General features: G+C 39.9%; 1 protein-coding gene across 2 annotated transcripts in view; it reads left to right on the plus strand.

Annotated features, from left to right (window-relative positions):
- APOO (apolipoprotein O) overlaps window positions 1-19,685 on the plus strand; it is a 35,069-nt gene extending 15,384 nt beyond the window's left edge. For both annotated transcript variants that reach the window (XM_074814642.1, XM_074814643.1), the window contains exons 7-9: window positions 3,841-3,948; window positions 16,235-16,330; window positions 19,358-19,685. In XM_074814642.1, coding sequence (XP_074670743.1) covers window positions 3,841-3,948; window positions 16,235-16,303 — 177 coding nt within the window. In that variant the 3' untranslated portion in view covers window positions 16,304-16,330; window positions 19,358-19,685. The remainder of the gene's footprint in view (window positions 1-3,840; window positions 3,949-16,234; window positions 16,331-19,357) is intronic.
- The last annotated feature ends 6,835 nt before the right edge of the window (window positions 19,686-26,520 follow it).

Consider the following 26,520-nt stretch of genomic DNA (forward strand, 5'->3'; position numbering starts at 1 on the left):
CCTTTCAAAAAATTTCTGTAAGCCTAGAAAGGGATGCCTGCAGTACAAAGCTCACTTGTCAAGTTAATAGAACAATATAGGAAATATTCTGGAACATAAAATTTATTTATTATTTATATTTTTCTTCCACATTTGAGTACTTCATCACTGCTTTTTCATTTACAGTGGTATAGTTCCCTTCATTTGCTAAACTTTCAGATTTGACCATACTTTAAAAGACTAAAAGAGTTGTGGGTGTTTAGGTTTTTTTAATTCCTTCCCACTTTTATTAAAGACTTTCCATTGGAGAGTTGGAAATAAACACGGCAAAATACATTTGCAGTTGAGGTACAATACTTGATGCATCTGTCTGGAAGAAAACTTTTTTTAGTGAAAATGTATGAGCTGCTAAGTTAGAGCAGCAGAGTTCACCACTGGTAATAGGTAGTTTTCAGACACTATTCATCTAACTGGAGATGGAAGACATGCACAAACTAATTATTATTTTTTTTCCTGCTTTAGTAATCATTCTAATGCATCACAGATTTGTAAGGGATTTATTTCCTCACTGCTAGTATTACTTTACTTTGTATGGCTTTGAACAAATGGTCAGACTGTATATGTGGTAAGGGAACTGAATTTAATACTAAAGTTTATTTTGTTCTAGTGGAACTTTAGTGTTTTGGAACTGTATTGCTTTCCAGCTAATCATAACACATTCAAAATATTTTGTATTTACCCCAGCTTATCTTCCATCTAGAAAAAACTTTCCGTTATGAAATTACTTAAATCAGTCTCTATCATTAGAATTTAATTTTTGTTCCTTGTCATTAGAACTTCTCAAATTTCCTAGTGTGTGCTATGCTTACCACCTTCTTGAAAGAAAGAAAAGCTTCCTAATACGTAAGTTTATTTTTTTGACAACAAACTACATTATTTCTATGTGTTTTGAACCTATACCTCATCCCTTGCTCGGTTCAGTCCATAAGGCATAAACAGTTGTACTGGCACAACTGAGAGCATGACATGATTACAGGAACTGTGGGTTGAAAAGGAGGAGTTGGGGTCAGTTGATCGATGTTTACTGCTGAATGAAATGCTTGTGAAATTGCACTATGGCTACTTTAACAATACAAATGTAGAAAAGCCAGCGGATTCTCAGTTTAGTTTCTCAGCGTGCAATGTAGATAAAGAATTGCTAACCATAATTCTGCTCGGTAATCTTGACATATATCATATGGTATAGTCAATATTATATACTTACAGTCCTGTGTGGAATTAAAATATGGGAGCTTGTTTACATGCACATCAGGCCTTAGAGACTGCTGATGCTACCCCAGTAGTGCCTAGTGCAGGTGTTTGTGGCCCAAAGTTGCTTCCAAACTCTTTCAGAGTCTCTGTTGAGAAACGTTCAATATCTCTTTTGAACTTGTTTGTTCAGATTTTAGAATACAAACTTACTTAGTGTTGCACTGAGCAGAGATGGTATTTTAGCACGTTGTAATTTAACAGAAACAAGCTGGAAATTGTTATCTTCCAGAAATTAAGAATTCCAGATGACTGAAAAACTTGTCCCTCTTTGAAAGGAACTCTTTGTATGAATGTTCGAGTGGACACTTTCAACAATTGAATGAACTGTTTGTATTATTATTGTTCCTTTTACTTTTTCTGGTTTGACCTGCCACTGCCAAGGATAGTGGTGGCAACTGCAGTACACCTATCTACTTCCTCTTCAACTGCTCCATGAGAAAGAGGAGATACAAAACACAAGCCTAACATATGACTCGAGTGCTATGTTCATGAGAGGATGCATTGGGTGGTTATAAACATTTCTTGGCTATGTTCCTGTTGACCCTGTAATTTTCAGCTTACAGTCAAGAACTGTATTTTTCAACCCATGCGAACTGTGAACGTGTGCGTGGGTCCCAGCTCTTGGGAGGTGTGTACAGTGTTGAAACATTGGTTGACTGTGGCAGACTAAACTATCTGAGTTACTGTACCTTGTGATATAGCTACTTTACTCCAGCAACGTGAATGACCAGTTTCTCATTGACTTGATTATATGGCTTTTATAATGAGAATATTCTTGTGTTTGTACTGTTAGGTATTTAGAGTGGTTTTAAGTATTTCAATGGAGTATTTTTAAGCAGGACAACAAATGGCTTATGGATGGTGGTTGTTTCTCATTTTATGTTGATAGCTGTGTCAACAGTAACATTGCAGACAAAAAACCCCCTTTGTTTGTTTATTGTGGTTATTTTTCAGTCCAGGTAGGTTTGCACTGCTTGCACAACTGATCACACTATCTTTCCAGATGAGCCATAGGCTCCTCTGACTTTCAGAACTAGTTTGTTGAAGTACTTGAGAATGAACACTCCTGATGTTGAAAAAGATAACTGTCTGTACCTGTAATGTTTGAATTCAGAGATTTTGGAGATTTAACACATTCATCCCTGGAGCAGTTGGTATGCTTTTTTTCTGATGACCTTTATCACCTTCAAATACAGAGAAAACTCAGTGCATCATACAGACTTGTTTAAAACCAAAGTACAACTGTAATTGTCAAATGTGGTGACAAATATGTTAGCTCTTTGTATTTAAAACAGCCTATGTTTCAGATTTAGTTGTGACTTGGAAATGTGGTTGCCAATTTGGGTTTGTTTTCTTTTAATTCTAATTATTAAATAGCCTTTTCTGTAAGGTAGTAACATGATCTCTGCCAGAAGCGCATCCCTTACCACCGTGGTACATAACTGGTGTACGTAATTTTGTTCAGACAAATAAAGGGAAGTGGTTCTTTGCACCATGCGTGCCCAGCGGTAGAACTCCATGGCACAGGATGTTGTGGATGCTAAAAATTTGCCTGGGGTTCAAGGGGAAGTGCAACAAGTTCATAGGAGGGAAATTCCGTGGGCATTGTTATGCATGTACTCTGAGCAGTGAATTGTTGGAGACTGGAAGAAACTTAATTTCATTCAGAAACTGTTTCAGAAACATCATTTATGCTTGCCCTGTTCTCGTAGTTTTGGTTTTGGAAGATAGGATGATACCTTCTTATTACTTGATTTCATAAGTTTTTTACTTTATTAGCTGTCTAGTTGGGCAAATTGTCCATTTTTGCTTTTCACTGATAGTGATATGAAAGTGAGTATTGCCCTGAGCCTACAGCTGTAAAAACCTAACACTCCTGAGTTTTAAAGGATGCTGTGAATACTACATGTCACGTAAGGGGCAGGAGATACTCTTGTATTAAATTTAGGGATTTTTCCTGTCGTAAAATTACCTGTTGGTGTAATATAGCAAACACCCTCTTTCCTGGCTGTCTTCTGTTTTGAGAGTTGACGGCTGGTTATTCATTACGGCCATCTATCAGCAAATTAGGCCTTTCTTCTAAATAGCAAATAAAAAGAAATAAAGGGGTATTCTCACTGTTCTGTCAAAGCAGTGAAAATGTAAAATGGCAAAATAGTGACAAACTAAGTAGGGCTTGGGTTGGGTGGTTTGTGAGGTTTTTTTGGTCTTTAAAATGAGTATAGTAAAATTAAGAAAAAATTTGCTTATGTTAAATCTGTTGAACATCAAATACTAAGAAAACTAGATTTGTATCCATGCAGGATCATTCACCCCTTTTTATACAGATATATTTTCAGGTAGCTTTCAAACAGTATTATACGAAGCAGGCTTTTCTTATTCCTCATGTGTCATATTTTTTCAAGATGTTTATTAGCGCTGTACACCCTGAGCTTGAACAGGAAGATGTTAAAGATCTTGTGTTTTGAGACTTCTTCCACTTAAACACAAAGCAAAATAGTATTTCCCAGATTATTAAGCTTATGCTTTCTGATATCTTTTGTTTCAAAGGTTGCTGGTACACAGCTGTATGACTGGAGTCTTCAGGGATATATTGCTGTAGAATCTCTTTGGAAGGATAATCCTAAGAAGAAGAAATCTGGGGAAAAAAGTGGTAAGGTAAGAAGTCTGAGGAACTTGATTTCTGAATTTATCCCTGCATTTTCAGACAAAGAATATACGAACTATAGTGTTGCTTTTTCCACTCTGACTCAGCTTTTATTTCTGAAGACTTAAGATTTCATTCTATTTTTCTAAGCTCTGGAAAAATATTAAGCTTATTTAAAGTTAAACTTTCAGAGATGCTGTTTGGAAGTTTTCTCTAGTATAATCGATGAAGCGTTTAATAGAAAAATTGGGAATATTGTGATTGGAATGCTAGGGATCAAGGCTTTTATGGTCTTGATTATTTTAAAAAGTGACTTGGTGTTTGTTTTTTTAAAAGTAATTTGACAAGCTCCATTTTAAAAATCTGAAAACTTTTTTCATTACATATCTCCTCTTTGAAGGAGAGAAGATAGAATTTGTTTCCAGTTTATTCCCTTTTGGACTTTTTTCCTTTGAATGTTCACAAATATTTGCTCTAGCATGATGTCATTGTGTGCTGCTCTATTAAATGTTACTATCTAGTCATAAAAAAAAAAGCAGTTTATAGGGATATGCAGTTCTTGGGGATTTAGTCCTAGACAACTAGCTGTGTGGTTTTAATACTTACAGCCGTATTTTAGGAAACTTTGATTTAATTGCTTCTCATCCAGAAGACTGCCAATAAATACTGAGTTTCTTTTGAGTCTGATTTGAACTGGGCATTCTGGTGAGGTACCAAGCCATTGCTGAAAGTTTCTGCTTTCTAGATTTCTAGTTGTTAAATGCTGTATGAGGTGTCAGACTAACATTCACATGTGTGTTTTTTTAATATTTTTTTTTTTTTTTTAAATTTTAGTTAGAATACATTCATCTTTATTTTCTGTTCTACAAGTTGGGGTGGTTATTTTTTTTGGCCTGGCATTATTGTTCTATGTTATACTAAGCAGACTGATGTCTTGCCTTAGAGATGCCTGCATCTGATGACAGAGCAAATGCTAACATAATGGCTTTGTCTTCTAGTTTGACAAGCACTGAGGTTTCTTTAAAACAGTATTTTTTAATTGATGTTGCTAATACAACTGAGTGAATGTCTGCATGCTCTAGTTTTAGAATGGAGCAGTTTTCCTTATTCCCCCTACAGAGCATCAGTGATACAGTAGGATTTCGTTGTGTACTTCACCAGAGAAAGGAAGCCTTTTTTCCCAGCACTCCTGTGGTCCGTGCTTATACAATACCACCATTTTAAGACATGTGTGCCTTTAGTTACTTGAAATCTCAGTATCTCGGAAAGTGTGCTCTTCCATAGTTGACTTACAGTCATTGAAGTAGTTGTGCTGTATTTAAGTCATATTATTCAGTGTACATGAATGAATTTATCCTTGGTTTTGAGTTAGTGTTTGTATTGGTATCTAACTATTTGATTATATGTCTGTGTGTGTTAAAGTAGTGTATATTAACACTTTATGTTAGATTTTTTTATCTATATAGAATCACAGAATGGTTTGGGTTGGGAGGGACCTTAAAGATCATCTGGTTCCAACCCCCCTGCCATGGACAGGGACACCTTCCACTAGCCCAGGTTGCTCAAAGCCCCGTCCAACCTGACCTTGAACACTTCCAGGGAGGGGGCAGCCACAACTTCTCTGGGCAGCCTGTTCCGGTGTCTCACCACCCTCCCAGTAAAGAATTTCTTCCTTATGTTTAATCTAAATCTCCCCTCTTTCAGTTTAAAACTGTTACCATTTGACCTATCACTACACTCCCTGATAGAGAGTCCCTTTAAGTACTGTAAGGCCGCTATAAGGTCTCACCAGAGCCTTCTCTTCTCCAGACTAAACAGCCTCAACTCTCAGCCTGTCCTCCTAAGGGAGGTGCTCCAGCCCCCTGATCATCTTCATGGCCTCCTCTGGATTTGCTCCAACAGGTCCATGTCCTTCTTATGTTGGGGGCCCCAGAGCTAAACACAGCACTCCAGATGGGGTCTCACAAGAGTGGAGTAGAGGGGGAGAATCACCTCCCTTGACCTGCTGGCCACACTTCTCTTGATGCAGCCCAGGATATGGTTGGCGTTTTGGGCTGTGAGCGCACATTGCTGGCTCACACTGAGTTTTCTATCCACTGCTACCCCCAAGTCCTTCTCCACAGGGCTGCTCTCAACCCACTCACTGCCCAGCCTGTGTTTCTGCTTGGGACTGCCCCAACCCATGTTCAGGACCTTGCACTTGGCCTTGTTGAACTTCATGAGGTTTGCATGGTCCCACCTCTCAAGCCTGTCCAGGTCCCTTCCCTCCAGCGTGTTGACTGCACCACACAGCTTGGTGTTGTCGGCAAACTTGCTGAGGGTGCACTCAGTCACACTGTCCATGTCACCAATGAAGAGGTTAAACAGCGCTGGTCCCAACACTGACCCCTGAGGAACACCACTCATCACCACTCTCCACTTGGACACTGAGCTGTTGGCTGCGACTTGGAGTGTGACCATCCAGCCAATTCCTTATCCACAGAGAGGTCCATTTGTCAAATCCACGTCTCCAATTTAGGGACAAGGATGTCGCGTGGGACAGTGTCCAAAGCTTTGCACAAGTCCAGGTAGATGATATCAGTTGCTCTTCCCTTATCTGCCAGCACTGTAACCCCATCGTAGAAGGCCACCAAATTTGTCAGGCACAGTTTGCCCTTAGTGAAGCCATGTTGGCTGTCACCAATCACCTCCTTATTTTCCAGGTGCCTTAGCACAGTTTCCAGGAGGATCCACTCCGTGATCTTGGCAGGCACAGAGGTGAGACCGACTGGCCTGTAATTCTCCAAGCCTTCCTTTTTCCCTTTTTAAAAATGGAGTTATGTTTCTCCTTTTCCATTCAGCAGGAAGTTTACCAGCCTGCCACAAATTCTCAAATATAATGGATAGTGGCTTAGCCACTTCACCTGCCAGTTCCTTCAGGACCTGCAGATGCATCTCATCAGGTCCCATGGACTTGTGCACCTTCACGTTCCTCAGATCTGATCTTCTCCTACACTGGGCAGTTCTTTATTCTCCTAGTCCCTGCCTTTGCCTTCTGTGTCTTGGGCAGTGTGGCTGGAGCACTTGCCAGTGAAGATTGAAGCAAAAAATTCGTTGAGTACCTCAGCCTTTTCCATATCGTGGGTAACCAAGTCCCCTGTTCCCTTCTGGAGAGGGCCCACATTTTCCCTGGTCTTCCTTCTACCGCTGATCTACCTGTAGAAGTTTTTCTTGTTGCCCTTGATGTCCCTGGCCAAATTTAATTCTGTTAGGGCTTTGGCCTTCCTAACCTGATCCCTGGCTGCTTGAAGAGTTTCTCTGTATTTTTCCCAGGCTACCTGTCCTCGCTTTGACTCTCTGTAGGCTCCCTTTTTGTGTTTGAGCTTGTCCAGAACCTCCTTGTTCATCCATTCAGGCCTTCTGGTTTACCTAGTTTCCTCTTTGTCGGTATGCATCACTCCTGAGCTTGGAGGAGGTGATCCTTTAATATTAACCAGCTTTCTTGGGCCCCTCTTCCCTCCAGGGCTTTATCTCATGGTACTCTGCCAAGTAGAGTATAATATACTGTATGGACTATATATATATAATGTGTATTATATTTTTCTATAAAACCACAGGATGGTTGAGGTTGGAAGGGACCTCTGGAGGTCATCTGGTCCAACCCCTTGCTCAGGTGGGGCCACTTAGAGCCAGTTGTCCAGGACCGTGTCCAGGCAGCTTTTGAATATCTCCAAGGATGGAGACTCCACAACCTCTCTGGGCAACCTGTGCCAGGGCTTGGTCAACCTCACAGTAAAAAAAGTGTTTCCTGATGTTCAGAGGGACCCTCCTGTGTTTCAGTGTGTACCCATTGCCTCTAGTCCTGTCACTGAGCACCACTGAAATGAGCCTGGCTCTGTACTCTGTGCACCTTCCCTTCAGGTATTTATACACACTGATGAGATTCCCCCTGAGCTTTCCCTTCTCCAGGCTGAACAGTCCCAGCTCTCTCAGCCTGTCCTCATAGGAGAGATGCTCCCTTCATCATCTTTGTGGCCCTTTGCTGGACTCTAGAATGTCCATGTCTCTCTTATACTGGGCAACCCAGAACTGGACATAGTACTTAAACTTTGTAGAGTTGGTCAAGCATAATACAAAACTGTAGTGAATTGTAGGATTTTAGTTTTATATATCTATAATTGCTTGCTTCTACAAATTGCTAGGTGTTATGACTGGATAGTAATGTCCAATAGAGCAGTAACAGTGACATCATTATGTTAGAGCAAATATTCATAAATATTCCCCCAGCCCAAAAATCATAAAGAAGAAAATTCTATTTTGCTGCTTCAAGATGCATTTTGCACTCTACAAAATGCTACCAAGTTTGTATGATTGGTTAATGATATTAAAGATTAGCACTGACTTGTGAAGAAATGAGAACTTGTTTTAATGAATCATTACATTATGTAATGTCTTGAGCATAATTTAGAACCTGCTTGAAGCTTCTGGATTTAAGTATCTTAATGATGTTTTTGTTTTTTATCTACTAGACATTTCTGTTACCCCACAGGAGCAAGCTGTCTTTGTAGTTGTACCACTCTGATACAGATAAGCAAACTGACTTCTAGCAAATATATTTAGATGGCTCAGTGAAGCAGAGTGTAAGATACCAGAGGACTGTGTGAATTGATTAAATGGGTGCCAGGGAGAGCCTGTAAGATTTTTAGAGAATTTTAACTGCTGCTTAAAGAAATAAAAGTTCAGGTGCATAACATAAAGCTTCTGTGGTTCAAAATTAACTTCTAAAGTCACTGTGTCTTTAATTCCTGATTTCTAAGTAACTATGCTTGTTCTGTTGATATGAACTGCTGCCGTAGCTGTAGACTGCTTCCCATCTCTTATTTCAGTTTAATGTAGCCTGGCAAAACTAACAGGTGATTAGAAAACAGCTTTGAACCAGCAGAAAGTCTTGATTTTCTGCTGCAGACCTCCTGATAGAGCCAGAGCACACAACTGGTAACAGCTCATACTAGGTTGACAATGATGTATAGCTTCTGGATGGTTGTAAACCAGAAGTCCTATCTGACCAGAACATGGTATTTTCAACCCAGAGGCCGAAGATTTAAGGGCCACTGAGAGGGAGTTGTTTTGGAGAGTCAATTGCACTTGAATAGAATGCAGGTATGGGACTGAGTTCCCTGTGTAGGTGTGGGACTAGGTCCAAACAAGCTGGATTAGAGCAGTGCTCACGTATCCTGTCAGTTGCTGAGTCTTATGAGACTGGAGACTTTCATCAGTGGATACTCATCCTGTATTGACCCTAGGCACTTCAGTAAATGCACTTGTATAGCTCTTTGAATAAACACAAGTTAATCAATCGCACTGTACCTTTCCTAAAACCTAAGCTGTCAAAAATATCTCAAAAAAATAGGCAACATTAAAACATTTTAGAAAGACAAACTGACAGCATCAGTAAAAATTAGCTGAGCTTTTTATTTTATTGTGTCCCAGGCTTTCAAAAGGAAACACGTGGTTGTTATTGGAAGGCAAAAACTTTTGAAGCTTTCATCTTATTATAAGGCTTATTCAAGCACTTGCTACCTCAGCAGAAAAACAAACGACATGCAAAATCGCAGAGACCACTAAGTAAACACACTTCTTTCTCTTCCTCCTTGCAGAATCTTTAAATCACACCCCTTAGTTGCCAAAATATGTTATTTGCACAAAGGAGCGAAATGCCATTGGATGGTTTTGACTTAAATTTCATCTAATTGTTCAGATCGTTAGCGTTAACTTGCCATTTAACGTGATGGATTAGGCAAGATACAAAAATTCTGTGACTCAAATGAAGAAGCACTACGCACTTGATGAAACTGCTTGCGTTTCAGACGTTCAGTGATTGCTTACCCCTGGAGCACACAGCCTCATTGTTTCTTTGTCCTCTGAAACTTTTAAAGAGAGGGTATTGTCTCCCTGGTGTCTAGAGAAGCTGAACAGCAGTTGTAAAGTGTCGCATGCTTTTGAAGTCCCTCGAATGTGGACTGAAAAGTATTTCTGATGGAAGCAGTCTGCTCTGAAAATTCCTTCCGTCTGTGTTGGTGAAGTAAAATACATAGTTGAGAGTTTGGGGAGGTAGGGGCAGGTTTGTTTTTTTGTTGTTCTGTGTTTTTTTTTTTTTAAGACAATGTTGTGATGTTCTATCAGGATGTGGTCAGTCACAAATAATAATGAAAACCTCTTATTTAAAATTTTTTTTATACATATAAGCACTGGTATGTCCCTAACATGAGATGAGAGGTGAAGTCTAACCTAGAAAAACTTTCAGTCTGTCTTTAATGCTGTGTGGTTTTACTGGTGCAAAAAAAGTACTTTTTATACATACAGATTATTAGATCCACCAAATCAGTATCAACTTTTCCAGCAAAATAATTTCTGCTTAAGTTACATTTTTATTGGAGCTTTTACTGCTAACAGAAGTGTCATGGAAGAAAATAAATACTTTTAACTATCATGTACTAAAGTTGGCAAAGCATTCTGGGATAGGTTCTGGGACTTCTGTCTTAATTTGACAGCCCTGTGAAAGAATTGGGTTGGTTTTGTGTATTTATTTCTTACTGTCCACTAGGCAGCTAGATTCCTTAACTAGTTAAGGCAAATATAAATGTTGTTTTTGAGACGTTGTTACAGCAGATGTAACTCATTTTGTGAAACCATGCCAGAGTAAAACATGATGTTTTTTGGTTTTGTGACATTTACTCTAGCATTTTCCTGTTGCTACACAAAGGATTCTTGCAAATAGTCAAGCAATATATGGGTGGCTCTTCTCGGCTTGTGTTAATTTGTTACGTTGCTCATAATTTGTTTGATAGTCATAGGTACCACAGCTGTGCATAGTGTCATGTTTGTGCAGCAGTATGTCATTAAAATAGATGTGGTATGTTGATTTTCTGAAGGTTTTATGAAACAAAAACCTGTGCCAAATTGAGGTCATATCAACTGAAATCTAAGTTCTGCCAAGGAAGATGAATTCCAGGACTTTCTGCTGCTACATTTCAAAACACTGTGCCTGGAGCCCCTCCATACAGCAAGTCAGTCTAATAAGGTTTTGAATGTGCTGTTTACAGTGTAGCATTCTGGTATCCTGAAGCTGGCTTGTTGGAGGAACCAGCTCTTCAGGATGTCAGGATGAAAGCCCTTTGCTAAAACTACACAAGTACCATAAATAAAAACCCGTGCTCACATTCTTTATTTCCAAAAGGATGAAACATTTTCCTAATAAGGAGCAGCAGGAGTAGTTATTCAGCTTCTTTATACTTTATTTCAATATAAAGTGGACAACTTTTCTACTTCCCCCTGGTAGAGAAGATAGTAGAAGAAATGTAACCATCTTATTGGGTCACCAGGTATATTTTAAGGCTTTTTATCTTCTGAAAATCTTCTGCTTGCTTGAGTGATGTTTACTCACAAGAAGTAATTCCACAAAAATCAGTGGAATTAGTATTAACATTTATATTACCAGGTTGTAAATCTTCAGGGGACGTGATAGCGAAATGGATCATGTCCCTGAAACCTTGTTTATCTTGAACTTAGTGTGCAAAATTTGTAGAGAAGCTTACGCCTTTATGCAATTGTTTAGAATGGTGTGTTTGAAAGCCTTTTGAGTAGCCTTAGGCAGCACCAAACTTTCATTACTGGGGTTTTGCAATTACCAGGGCTAATACCCTGCATTGCTTTCAGCTAGTCTTTGTGAGTAACTGGTCCCTCTGCTCTGCCCAATGTTATTGTAGTTCATGCAAGATCTTTTTCTACATTTATTTTCTTCTTCACTTTTTGCCTTAGTGTTGAACTAATTGAACTGTTAAGCCAGTGAATTGCAGCTTTTTTTTTTTCCCCACAGCAAGCTGTTTAATACTGGCTGAGTTTATCAGTTTTAATACCTGTCCTTAGGTCAGAGGGATGGATGAGCAGCTTGAGGATTTTGTGCAGCAGCATAAATTTAAGGACTGTGGTTTTCCATACAAAGGATTATAAGTTATTTACAGAAAACTGCTTAAAAATTAGTATTTCAGAGCTACAGTTCAATACATACTACCTGTAAGCTTCTAACAGTCGGGTCCTGTTTGTCAGCTCATTTGATGTTTATTTTCATGAAGTGCAGCCTTTTTGCCCTTCCTCTTCTGCTGCTGGTTTCGATACTTCCATAATTTGTACTGGTTTATTGTGCTGTAGGGTTGTTAGCTCTCATACTATAATGACTTTGTCTTTGTCTTGTGGTGTTATGGCACCAAGTCACTTAAACCCAGGTTTTGTTCCAACAAGTGAGCTAATACGTACTGAAACACACAGAAAAACAGTTAGTTCTCGCTTTGTCTTGTATTTATACCACTCAGAGACTTTTGCTGTATTTTCTGCTATTCTGGATTCTCTCTCTTCCCTGACACTGAGTTGGACACCTGTTGTTTTTCCTGAAGTGGCCAAAATGTGAAAAAACAGAACAGCACTAGAGCTCTAAAAACACCCTTCTCTTCAGGTCTTGTTCCTTTCTTCAAGTGTGTGCTCTTTCCTACTTTGATCCAATCAGTAATAAGGTCTTACAGAAAACTGATTTTTTTTTTTTAATTTTTTTTTTCTGTCTGTCATTTGATTAAAATAGCTTCAGAGATTGAGACACACTCTTGTGACGTTGTTTGATTTTCACTCCTGCCTGGTCTGTTGATAGACACCATCTGTGACTTACAATATTAGAAAATATATTTTTAACCTATAGATATATATGTATTACACACATAAAAATATATAAATATTAAAAATCTCTATATTACTATCTCTGGGTATTTTCTGAAGTGCTAGCTGGTGACTTCCAAGTCACCAGGCTAGCTTTGCTTCCAAGTGCAAAGACTGCTCAGCTTTGGGTGCTGGTTTCTTGTGCTTGCTCAGAACAAGCATCAAGGAAATTATGGACCTGAACTTTCCTCACCTGAAAGCTCTGGTGGAAGTTGTGTCAGTGTGTTGACTGGGGAACCTTACCTTCAGCATCACAGATTGTGACTAGCAAACCTTGAATTGTGTTTTAAGAGGAGAGTTTTTAAGTCACTTGTGTTTTGAGTATCATTTAAAACAGAAACAGCTGAGAGAGCTCCTTTCTACAGCAAGTGCTTGTAAGAATTGTCTTTGGTAGTTTCTGAACAGACAAGCAAAAGTTTGGTCATCTGAACTGAAAGATAAACATCTACTTCTGACAGGAAATACTGTTCCCTGTCATATGCTCTCCTTTTGTTGCTTGGTAGTAAGAACAACAGAGTAAAACTTGTAAAAATTATTCTTTTTAATTGAATCCTTAGTATGGGTAGCAGTGAATTTGAATGTGTTAGAGGTGGGAAAGACAGAATCTATTCTGCAAAAAGTTGAGCTTTTTAAGGGCAATTTAGAGTAAGATTTGTAAAAGTGCTACGTATTTCTGAGAGAGTTAAGTTCAAGCTCAACTGAAAATAAAAGAAGGAGAATAAGTTATTGATTGACTGGTGGAGGATGAATAAAGTAAACCAGTGATGTTCTCTTCATTCTAAGCAATACATTGCAAAGAGAAGAGGACAGAAGAAAAGGTAAATTATTAATTTCTGAGCCCAGATGAGCCATTGTTTTTTTTTCTGGTGGCCACACTCTACCTTTCAAGAATTTTCCATAAGCATGAGAGAGATTAATACCTACCTTTGGAGTTAGTCTCTGAGGTTAGGTGCCAGTGTAAAAGGGTCTGGCCATCTATAAGACTTTTTTCAGAGGTAGCAACAGAAACTAACTTCTGCATCTGGCTAGGCTGTAATGTGAGAAAAAAGCCACCATACCTTCAGGGTTTTTTTACATTAGGCTAGGTTGCTTTTGGGCATTTTTCTCAGTATGGAAGGAAAATTTTCAGAGAAATCATTGTGGCTTAAGTTGTTTAAAATTTAGGTCTCAGTGTATCTCTGTTAGATATTGAGAGCTAAGTTGGGGTATTTTTTAATCACTTGTGTTGAAACCTTACAAATAGCATTGTGTACAGTCCCCTTAGTTCCAATATTATTTTCAACTTCAAATTATTTTTAATTTTTTTTTTAACCACGTGGAATCCTAATGTACTGAACACTTCACTAATGAATGTGTTACAGAGATTTCTTATCAGTCACCTTTTGGTTGAGACTGTCAGAAGCATAAGAATGGAAAATACTTCCCCTTCAGCTGTGGGATAGAGCTCTGATGCGTGAACTCCTCTGGCCACTGGAGTGGTTGCGTGGAGCCAGAAAGTAGAAAAACCGTCTTGATCATGTGCCTGCTTCTAATTATGAGAGGGCATCATGGCACAGGGGAGGTCTGTCTTCTGGGTCATTGATCTAAACATGTGTCTTGCTTCTGATCTGGTTTGTAGTGTGACTAGAGGACTTTGACACTTTGTTGCAAAATTAGCTGTGTTTTTCCTGTGCCAGCTCAAAGGATGTCCTTTTCTGGCTACCCATGTTACTGCTTGATCAGTCTCACTCAGGCTCACTATGTAGTGGGCACGTACAGTGGCCAGAGTTAAATGAACTTCTTAATTGCTAATTCAGCAAATGAGTTTGTGTGAGGAATGACAGTTTAGCAGCGGATTGGCTCGAATTAAATAACTCGGGCTTAATAAGTGAAGACAAGCCCTGTGATGAGGTCTACTGAGCTCACAGAAACAAAGGAACTGAGCAAGACCCCTGTTTTCCTGTACATTTGTGTGTGTGTTGCTGTGGGGATTTTTACCTCTTTCAGGACAAAAAAAAAAGCTTATCTAGATGGTATTTGATTTTACAAGTTAAAACAAGCAAGTGGAAAAACATAGAACTCTCTGTGAACAACTTATTTTTAGTTCATTTGTTCAGGATTGAGTAATCCCTGAGATGAAGCATCATGAGTCAGATTATTCATTATAAATTGTAGTAAAATGTAATAATTTACAAGTTCCTGTACAGGAAAATTACAGAGTAGATCATTATTTTGAAATGGGTGTGGTTTGTAGATGTGATTTCCTATACTATGAAATATCCAGCATAGTGATCAAAACAGAATGGGCTTTTGAAAGAAAGAATTACATTTTAAAGTTCTTGCTAGGCATATTTTGAATAAGAAACTTAAGAATTATCTTAATTGAATCTTGATGTATGGAGTCCCTATCTTCAGCACAGTATATGCAGGGTCTCACAGACTTGATGCCTTGCGCATAACATTTAATTTGTGCTGGGACATAAATTTGACCCATCCTGTGAAATGTTTGTCTTCCAGTCTCTTCCGGCTTCTTTTTTTTTTTCATATTTTCCATCACATTTAAGTTGTATTGGTAAAAATATCTTTTTTAGAAGAAAAAGAAAATGCCATTTAATTTTCATGTGTAGAATTTTAAGAATAATTAAGGCTGGATGCCACCACTGATCAATTCATCCAACGCCTTGTTCAAAACAGACAGCTTTGAAGTTAGATTCGTTGGCTCAGGCCTTGTGCTGTCAAGTGCTGAATATTTCCAAGGATGGAGATTCAAAAAGTTCTCAGGAAAACCTGCTCCAGTGCTTGATCAGTGGTGCAATACATTTATTTTAGATCTAATAGAAATTTGCCATGCTCATGTCCTTTACTCCCTGTACTTTTGGTGTGAACCTCTGAGATGCATAGCTCTTCCAAATATGTAAATGCCCATTAAGGAACTGTGGATAGCAATTAGGTTCCCCCTTTGTCTGGTCTTCTCCAGACTGAACAGACCCCCATCTCAGTCTGTCCTTGTATGCCATGTGCTTCAGTCCCATAGCTGTGTGTGGCCCTTTAAGTATGTTTTGTTGATATCTATTTAAAACTATAGTCAAATGCCTGTTCATTATAGCATACTTGGCAAGTAGATAGACCAGACACTCTAACAAGCCTCCCTCCGTTCTTTGATTGCTATCATTTATTTTGGGGAGAGTGTGAGAACACTCTCTCAAAGGATATGTATTAAAAGAGACCTATTGTATAAATCCACACAGAATTTAGAGAATGCAAAATAGCAACTACTCTGTGGGAATTCATCCTCTGTTATTAGTGCAGGCAAAATGAGTCAATTAAAGCATTTCTGTTGAACTACTTGTTCTTTCAAAACCTTTAATTGCTCAGCTAACTGCAGGAAGATGTAAATCTAGAAACTGTTTGGGAGAAGATCATATTTGAGTATATTATACTGAATTAGTCTCATCAACCACGTGATTTTGCAAGAATTTTTTGGTTTCAGCTTTTGAAGAGGGTTTCTATTCTGGCAAAAACATTAATCATGGATTACCTCAGTTGAAATTTTGTGCATATTTTTCCCTCTGCAAGGGTGATGCAGATGGTAACAAGCCCCTGGAAATCCATGCTGCTTCAAATGAAGAGCGAGTCCAGAAGTAGAACACCAGATCACTTGGCGTGAAACAGGTAAAGAGTGGTAATAGTATGTGGCTACAGCAGCAAAATAACCTGGAAAAGCTGAATATTTGCAAGTTTGACTTGTAGTTATTTTCTTCATACTGATGAAGAGGGGAAGACGGGTAATAATTTTATTTGTTGTAACATTTGTTAAGAATATGCGTGTTCCTTAACACTATTTAAGTTAACTAAATTCTTCATCTTTAGAGCATAGCAAGTAAATATATGTTTCTGCCAAGGGTTCTGGGTTAATTTAGCAATGCTTTGTTTTAATGTATTATTGGTTGTTAGTTGGTTTTTCCTTCTCCCCATTTCTGCTTCCCATACCTAAAACCTCCTTTGTCACACTTGTGCAGGTATGAAGGCAGGGAAAGAAACCTTTTCCCTGCTGATATCTTTTCTGTAAAGATTTCTCAGTGCCAGCATACAGTGTTATCTTACAGCATGTAACAGTCCACAATGTGCCTGACCTTTCATGTTGATGCACCTCCCTAATGAGATGTACTTCATCAGTTGGGAATGAATGGTAGAGGAAATGGAGGCAGCATTTTCCAGTTCTATGAGCCAGAAGCTCGAGTTGAAATGCCAGTTCTGTTTCTGACTTGGCCACTGGGCTGCTTTCTAAACTCAAGCAAGTCCTGTGGTTGTTACAGTTTCTAGAAAAGCCACACAAAAACACCCTCTCAACTTTAAGATGGTTCAGTTTCATAGCACAAAAATTGCTCTGTATTTGAGGCTTATTATTGCTAATGATAATGTAACTGGACGTTATTTAGTACAAAAATATCAGATAATGTCTGCTATGTTATCAGTTGATAAAGGTTGTCTCTTCTGAACATGTTTTCTAGTTGCTTATCTTTGCCCTGTATTATTTTTACATTATGTTAAAGGCTTATTTTTCATCAGAAAGTGATCCTAGCATTGTAGGGACTCCTCATTATTTTTGTATGCAGTGTTCCATTTACCAGAAAAATTCTCTTTTTTCCTAACTGCCAACTGTGTAAATAGTCTGGATTTAGAAAACTGCATCAATTTTTTTCTTCCATGCATCTTCATCAGTCACAGATGTTTGCAGATGTGATGGAACGCACACATCTGCTGAGCAACAGCGTTCCACTGTTACATGGTCAGCTTTAAAAGCAAAACCAGCTTCTAATGTTATGTTTTCCTTAATGTGTTTTTAATTGCTATAGCTAACTCTCACAAGGGCAAAAAGGTATGTTCAGTGGCTGATTTAATGAGTACATTAGTTTTTCCTTCAGACATATGAATATAAAATCTTTAAGAATACACGTTTTCCAAGTATTTTATAAAATAGCCATGCAAAATAAAAATTAAAAAAATAGGAAGAACAGGTGTTTTTTTGAGTAAAGATACCCAGGAGAACCAAGAGGAAGCAAAGCTGCTCTAAAATTCACTAAAATGTTGTGCTTACTGTGAATTAGGACAGAACTACTAAATGATAAAAATCCAGGAAAATTCAACTTTTGTTTATGTATGTGGGACACTGTACAAATACCAAGGTTCATTAGAAACAGAAATCCATAAATAATTTATATTTTCTCTTAGCATTTCATACTACGCAAATATAATTTCTGGTAGGTCTTTGCTCACTTTTTGAAATGTTAAGGCTTTTTACTTAAGGCACATTATCTTTTTGTGGGGAGTTGGTGGGGGTGGAGTGGTGGAAGGAAAGGAACAAAAGCTGTCAGGAAGACTTATACTAAATTTGGTGTCCAGACCCTTTGTCTTCAGGATTTTAATCATAAATATACTTATGCTGTGTAAATAAATTTTGAGGAAAACCTCACTAACAGTTGCTGTCATGGATGTTCTTCTGTGGTTTTTTAAAGAGTGAAGATAAGTGCTCAGGTGCTTAGAGTACCTGGGTGCTGCTGGTTTTGAAATCTACTTTCTTTGCCACATGTTGTTTCTGGAGGAGATACATAGATGGAACTGCTAGATTTTTTGACTGAGAGCAACCAGATGGTGAAAGTTCAATTCAGTATCAATTTTCAGCTGTTCTGCGGGGGTGGTGATTTGTTACTTCTGCTTGAAATTGAATCCAGTTATTTAACTCCATACCCAAGTCCAGATGCTTTGTTGGATTTGGGTGATCCCAAAGGCTGGAGAATGCTGCTGTTACCTTTGAAAAGATATGTTTGTTTATTCTGAAAGAGATCAGTCCTGAAAGTCCCACTGTATTTTCAACTGTTGGCAATATTCCTAGTTGAATATGGTTACTAAAATAAAGACAATCTCATTTTCCTCAACAGTTTGCCACAGCACAGGTCTCTGAATTGTGAATGGTCAGCCAAGGACAAAAATCACTTTGGGTTGGAGACAGTAACATATGTCTCCATTCCAAAAACCAGCAGCATTGCACCTCCTTTATTATAGTATGTTTGTCATCAATAATTATATGCAAACTACAGCTCAAACCACATCCCATTGTGGGAGAAGCAAGCTTTAATTTTATCCAGCTGTTGTGCTGAAGAGTTGCACGGAAGTGACATGGCTTTGTGTTTTTCCATGAAGATAACATATGTCATTTTCACTCTTTTCAGGTTCTGTATTTATGTAATTCCATTTCTTTGCATTAAATTATCCCAGCTTTACACCAGAGTAAGTGAGATTAGGAAAAAATGCATTTGATGGGAATTTAAAAATAATTCTTTTTGAGAAAGTTGGTTTATTACACAAGATTCCAGTTGGTGCTTTGTGACTGTGAAGTGTTGTTTCTTTTTTTATATTTCCATACAGTTCAGCTATAGGAATCAAGTTCTCTAGAGTAGACATCATACTTAGTGCTCTAATGTCAGTAATGTGAAGAGTTAAATATCTTTACTTAGAAGTAAATTGGTATTATGCTCCTCAAATAGAGTGATCAACTTGCCACATTAAAAAAAAAAAAAAAAAGAAAAAATGTTTGAATTACACTTCGACAATGGAAAGAAAAAGCCTATGATATTGTAATTCTGCTTTCTCCCTCTTTCTCTCTCCCCCATATCCTCTGTCCCCTTTCTTTGGCTATAGGTGAATACAAAAATATAGATACGAGCAACAATTTCCCAAGAAAAAGAGGAGAAACATCTGAATCCATTTTGATTTTGAATGTGACTAATCTGCCTTCTGCCTCAGGAAAGACTGACTTGAAAGGCTGCTTGGACTGCTGGTATGAAATCTGTGAAAGGACACTATGTATTTTAGGTCAGTCTTGAGACATTGTCCTCAGTTTTGCGGCGGGACTCACGTCTGCCCACGCTTGTCCCATTGCAGGATCAGCATTGCTAGTAGCAAATCTCAAAATTCTTCAGTCTCTTGTTGTTATTTATATATAAAATAAAATTCCAGTTACACAAAATAGTACTGTTTTTTTCTCGCCTCCTATCTTCTTTAAACTCATGTATGTGACATTTGTACAATCTGTGAAAGGTTCTTGAGATGCTCTTGACAATGCCTGTATTTTTTAACAGTGAGGAAAAGCTTGAAGTAGCATGATGTTTACGAATGAGAACAATTACAATGACTCTTGTGTTTTGTCTGAGTCTGCCCCTCCTTTCTATACAAATCTTCTGTCTCATCAGTGCCAGCAGGAGGTATATAATGAAGCATCTGTGAGTTCCTGTCTAGTAGATGGATGGGAATGGAGCTGTCAGTGTTCGTTCTTGTTTTTGCTTGAATGCGCAGCTCAGTGGGAACCAGAACGTTACAGTGGTGGGAACCAGCTATAGAATTAACTTGGCTGTTTCCTTATTCCCAGCCAGGGGAGGGGAGGAAAAAGGGAAGCGAAGGGAAATACAAAAGGATTTCCAGCATTTTGAAATCTCTGCACAATAAAACCCTTTCATAATTGTTGCCACTTTCATGAGTGAGTCTTGTGGGGCTTGATGCTTCACAAGTTACTGTAATACAAGTAGCTTGGAGCATTTAAAGCTGTGTTGGTGAGTCTTATATGTTGCTAAATTAATCAGTGAATATGAGGAATGGGGGAAGGATGAAATTAAATGTGTACTTGTATGATACATTAACTTTCTAAAGAACAGGGAAGAAAATACAAAGTAAATCAGATTCAAAATGCTTTTAAACATCTTTGTTATTACTTGGTTAGGTATTCCAGCTGAGCATATTCCACAAACGTTTAGAGAAAACAAACAGACCTTGGCAAAGCGAATACCAGTCTGTGTGGGCATTATAAAACAGGCCAACTCTTTTTTTTAATACGGGCATAAGGCATGTGGTTGCCTCAGACAGAAAAACAGTATCTCCTGACATGTTCAGTGTGTGCTTTTATGATTGTTTTAGACTGGTAAAGATGGATGTTGATTTAGCAAAGGGAGCAGAGTTCTTTTGTGGGGTTTGGGGTGTGTGTGTGGTTTTTGTTTTTACTGTAAATTCACCAGCATAGCTCAGACAGGCTTGGGAGGATCAAAGTAGTGTTTTTGTCAATAGTGGAAAGGAAACTTGAGAAATATCAGTCATAGCTGTAACTGCTCTGTTACACCGCTCTTGCAATACAGGCATAGATCTGTTTCTTCTCTTAAAGATAGTCTTTCACTTATGCATTCTCATATCGTAGAGAACTTTATTACCATTGAGTTAGGAATACAGCAGTAGAGGCCTGTATTTTTTTTTTTCGGTAATATTTGGCATATGCCACAGTGACCTTTAAGAATATGATTACTTGGTAATTCAGGTATTTTCACCCCTAGACTCTACCAAGATGTGCTTTCCTCATTCTTTTTTGATCCAGTGGTTCGCTATTCTGTTTCCTTTTACTGCCTGTGAGAGCAAAGTGAAATTTTTCATGTCCAGTCTGTTTCAGTGGCTAATCCTCATCCAAACACACTTGCTTTTAATATTTGTTTACATATGTACGTGTGTGCACGTTTATAAAATCCTGGGTTAAATAAGTATCACTTGACTTAAATGCTTTTTACATGGTCACATCTTCATATTGCATATTTACACTGCTGCTTAAAAATGTCCCAAGCCATAGACATCAAAACAGAATGCTTTTATCTAGCAGGAAATGGCTGCCTTCGAGCACCTGCATATGCACATGATGAGGAGATGGTTCCAAAATGTGAGCAAGATAGCCTTAACTGAAATCCTTTCCCTTATGTCTTTTTTTTTTATTTCCCGTACTTGTAAAAAACAGAAGTTTCATGCTGGTAAGAGTGCAAGAGATCGTAAACATTCAACTCACTTGGCACAGACTTTCCTAATGAGGAACAGGAGAGCAGCTGACCACTGTTAATACATATATATGCGCGCACACACACACACACGTACACATACAGAGATCCATGGAACTAATTTGTGCATGCATGTGTTATCTTTTGCCAGACTTTGCCTGTGGGTATTACAACATAAGCTAAAAACGATATATTCCCCACCTGGGTTTCCCATCATTTGGTCATCTTTCCACTTGAAGCCTTTCAGCTTGGTAACGAGTCTGTGCAACTGAGGAAATAGTGTTCTCATCTCAGCATCCTTGTCCATAGTGGTTGCTGCCAGATAGGTTGGGGCCAGGTTGCAGTGCTCTCTCTTAAAAACATGATCTTTAATCTTTGCAGCGTGTGAAAATCATACAACTGAGATCATCAACTTGGCCTATGCAGGCCTCAATACTGGGCTGACAGTTCCTGTAGGTACTGTGTTAGCTGTCTGAGTAAAAGTGGACAGTGTAGCCTCTCCTTTTGTTCGAGCATCACCAACCTGGAATAATCCTGTTAGCCCAGGTAACTATGCAGAGTCTTGCAGCCTTGTATAAAAACACAGTATTTTGCCACAAGTGTTCACTGCAAAAATCTGATTTAGACTCAGTGCAGAAGGCCCCAGACGTGGACTTATTAGTAGCGGTTGTAACTGAAATGTTCATTGCATCTGTCACCTTCAAAGAGAGCTACAACTGCAGTGCAATAAAGAACAAGATTGTGGAGGGAATCATATTTTAGACCTAGAGAAAAGAATGCCCTGGAAGTTGAAGGGGCTTGCTGCTGCTCTATTTATTAACCCTGGCAGAAAAATCTCAGTATGAGCACACTTGTTTCAGAACAGATGTGAGCTCCTGCTGCATGCGTTTCTTTTCCCCTTTTTTTTTGTTTGTTTTGTAAAGGTTATTTCTGTACCTTCCCATAAATTCCAAACTCCTTGTAAAGCCAGTTTTATCATAATAAACTTCTATTGACAGGGAGCATTTTGCCTCTTGAGGCGTGCTGGGGAGACCTGCATAACTTCCCACTGGACCTTCCTAGATGCAGCGTCTCAAAGCAGGGTCAGCTGTTGCACCTGGATGGCCTGGCAGCTGGATAGGTCAGCCCCATGGCAGAGTGGTTTTGACAGGTACAAAAGCTTCTTGTTTACAAGGAAAACCTTTGATAATAATAACTACAGAGTAGAAGTTGTTGTGGTAGAATAAGGATGCTTCTAACTGTGTAACAACTCCCTGTCCTCTTAAGCCTGGACCATTAGCTGATCCTGGTATTTTTTGACTGTATGGTTCTCAAATTGACTGGAGCTGACAGATTTCTCAAGGTCTCTCTGGAAGCAACGTTGGTATATTGATGCAATTGTGTTTTTTCCTGTTTCATGTCAGTGAAGTTCATAACTGTCCATCTCTGGTTAAAGACCAAAGTCTGATCTGGACTTTCATCTTGTCTTGAAGTTCGTGGATTCCACCAGAATGCAGCTTTCTCAGCCACGTTTTCAAGCGGGTGCTACTGGTAGCCATTGCATTGGTGGTGAAAGCTGGAGAGATCAAAGGTGGGCTCAGGATGTCTCACAGCTGGTTACCAATCTTCTTCCTCTAAAAATACCTTTCTGCATAGGAAGTGGGGCTACAGTGCATGTACCAGACTAAGCTGTCAGGCTCTCTTGCTGACTCCTGGCTTTCTTTTGGGGGGGTGCATTTAAAGATCTAAATCTACCAACTAACACACAGAGCCAGTCAGTCATGTGGGCCACGTTCAGCTGTGGTGCTCCATCACCAGGCCGAGTTACTGAGGCATGATCTTGTTATTGGTAAACTTTGCTGGATCTTCTGGAGAGAGGAAGATGGATCCCAGGTGACTCAGTACCTTTTGCCTGGGAATAGCCATGCAGCAGCCTGAACCGCACTCGGACTCGCGATCCCAAAGCCTTTGTGCCCTCCATGAAAGCAACAGTGGGGCAATGGGACAGCTTGGTCAGGGAACTTGTCTTTTTGTTTGTAGTGTGGATATAAACCTGCACAAGACTCAATACTTTAATTTGATAGAGACTAAAGCTAGAGGATGTGCTTTACGGGTAGTCTGAGTGTCCAGATCTTGTTCAGCAATACTAACCTGAAGTTCGGAAGACGTGAAGTAACGAGATGGGTCATTTGTAATTTGGTAGAGAGGGCAGGTGCCATGTCAGAAAGGCTGTTGCTGCTGGCTTTTACCACTTGGGTTCATCAGCCTTTCCATCTGAGGCAAGCAGCCTGTAGCCCTGAGACTGCTGTGCGGACGAGAGCTGGAGGGCTGCGTGTGAGCACCTCATCTTGCTTCAGGGGCTTGCTCAGCATTCATTTTAAGGTAGCAGTGAGTTCAGCAACCGCATGCCTGGATAAAAGAATAACCTCGAGATGAAAACCTAATTCCTTCCTCCTTTGGCTGTTTCGGTGTGAAGGCCACAGGACCATACCACCTCCTGTACAGAAACCTTTCAAAATCCAGTGTTCTGTGTCCCACTGCATCCGTATCTCCCACGTCTTAACCTGAAGTACCTACACTCAACTCCAGGGCGCAGCACCCGTGCCTTTGAAGAACTGATCTGTTGCTTTGAACTGAAAATGAGCCACATCCAGCCCTTGGCCGGGAGCACTGAGGTGCCCTGCGAGCCTGCTGTGCCCCCGCTCCGCAAGCAGCTGGCTAACGAGGCAGAGGCGGCAGGAAGAACGTCCTGAGTAGAGGTGGGCAGTGATGCTCCCTCCGTTCCAACTCATGGTTTTACCTCAGGGAAGTTGAGACTCGCTCATTTTTCCAGGGATGTGGGGGGAACACTGAAGCAGGAAGCCAGAATAGTCTTCGTGACTGTACGCACGCACCAGCTAAGGGTCATGTGGAGACAGCCCTCACTGCCACAGTTTTAGCCCCTTTACTTTCCTTTTTTGTTGTTACAAATTGCATACAGAAACCTGCAGAGTTCATGTATCAACCCACAGTGAAAGAAAAGGGATTCTTCCCTTCCCCCCCTCCCCTGCCCTAGATTAAATTCACAAACGTCCTCTCTGTAAATTTAGTAAGCTTCAGACTCACTTCCTTTTGTAAGGAGACCTGAAAGAGCCATTTCCTGATTCGTACAGCGCTCTTGTATGCACCCACTAAGTGCTCATTCATGCTGTGAATCATAAAGGTAACCTCCGTTCAAAGCACTGCGCACTGCCGCTGATACTTTGGCGTTGTACAAAAAAAAAAAAAAGTTTTGTTATTTAACACAGCACCCTGAAGTCATCTTTGCATTTACTGAGGAGCCGCACCACTGGGTTTTTCGATCTTGTCTTAGAAGCATCGTTTGCAAACTGCCTGAACCAAAATGGGCTGGTAAAAGCACCAAAGCCAGCCAAAAGGAATATGTTTACTATCGTGTGCCAGGCTTGACACATTTTCCATATCCTGCCAGAGATGAGGAATGGCATCAGGAGCTGCGAGTGAGTCAGCCTTGGCCCCCGGCGCGGTGCCACGCACGGTGCTTGCACAGCAGCCTCGCCAGCAAGCCCAGGCAGGCTTGGGGCTCAGCACAACCCCTTGTACGCTAAACTGAGTGAAGATTCTGGAGAAAACTGAGCTGTTAACGGTGGTAAAGGACTTACTTTTCTGTCTGTGGTTTGGTGGGACACCAGTGAGGCACAGTCTGTGGTGTTTATCCCTCCTGTGCTTGCCTCCAGGTCCATCTGACAATAAAAAAGATGAGCTGTTACTGGCTGATGGAAGAAGGAAATGTGCATCTGCTCGGCTCTCCCCCATCTCTGCCAAAACAGAGAGTGAGCCAATTCATACATAATATTGGAGTCCTCTGTCATTTAGCAGCTTTTGCACAGCATCCAACTGTACAAGGGCATGTCCCTGGGGCCAAACAACCTTTGGCTGTACTTTTGTCTTGATGGCATAAGATCAGCATGATCTATCCTTGTACAAGAGAGCAAAACACACACATGCTAAAATCAGCAACCGTGTTTTGACCAAGAAGAAAACAGTAAAGGGGAAGAAGTCTTAGCTTGTGGAAAAAAGAGGTAACTCAACATAAATGTGAGTGCATCCTCTTTTACTACCATGACCCTTCTCAAACTCTTTAAAAAGCCAGATACTTTACCAGTTGCTTTTTAGCATTCTTGTTTTTACACTATTCTGTTTGTAGATGAGGTTAGCCTGCTAAGGAGACTCTGTTGTTTGAGGAATGTTAGAGGAACAGTGGTGTAAAAACACCCTCAGCCCTGGGTTAACGGGTGACTCACACACAAAAGTAACAGAACTATGGGAGCAAAAAACCCAAGTGATTTTAGGTTCCTGGTGGGTAAGCTAAGGTGTGACACAGATGTACAGAACTTGCTACATACCTCAGGCCACAAGTCTCTGAGCTAAGAACGTCCTGTGCTCCGAGTTTGATTTTTGTCTTGGAAGGCTACAGGGTTAGCTACTATGTATAAACTCAGCCATCAATTGTAAGTAAACTGCTGTAAAGAAAATCATAACCCTTAAGGAGGGTGAAGTGGTAATTTTAATTAGTAATCCTGCAGGACTTCCCTGTGTTTGTATTTTCCTGCGGAGTGAAAGGCATGAGGGGAGCAGTTTTATTTGCACACAACTTCTCCCCTCTTCTGTAGCTGAAAACCTGCTCTGCCTGTAGGGAGGCTGAGGAGAATCGTGGGAACCACCCAGCTCACCTGCCAGCCCTGGAGGGATGGTCCCAGAGCATCGGAGAGCTCAAAACTGTCCCTCCCAACTGGAAAACAGGGACCCTTTCTGCCCACATCCGCAGAAACTCAACGCTGTGGTCCCTAGGCAGAAGGTCCAGTAACATTTCCATACTTGATTGTTGATTTAATTCTCTGCACCAACTTGTTTCCCCTTTCTCCTCTCGCTTTGTTTGTGACCCCTCTCTGGCAGACTTTCCTGGCTTTGCCTGGCACACCTCCCTGGCCCGCGGGTCCTGCTGAGGTCTTCCAAACATTTTTC

This window comes from Strix aluco, chromosome 2 (genome assembly GCF_031877795.1).
Source record: "Strix aluco isolate bStrAlu1 chromosome 2, bStrAlu1.hap1, whole genome shotgun sequence".
Taxonomy (NCBI): Eukaryota; Metazoa; Chordata; class Aves; order Strigiformes; family Strigidae; genus Strix; species Strix aluco.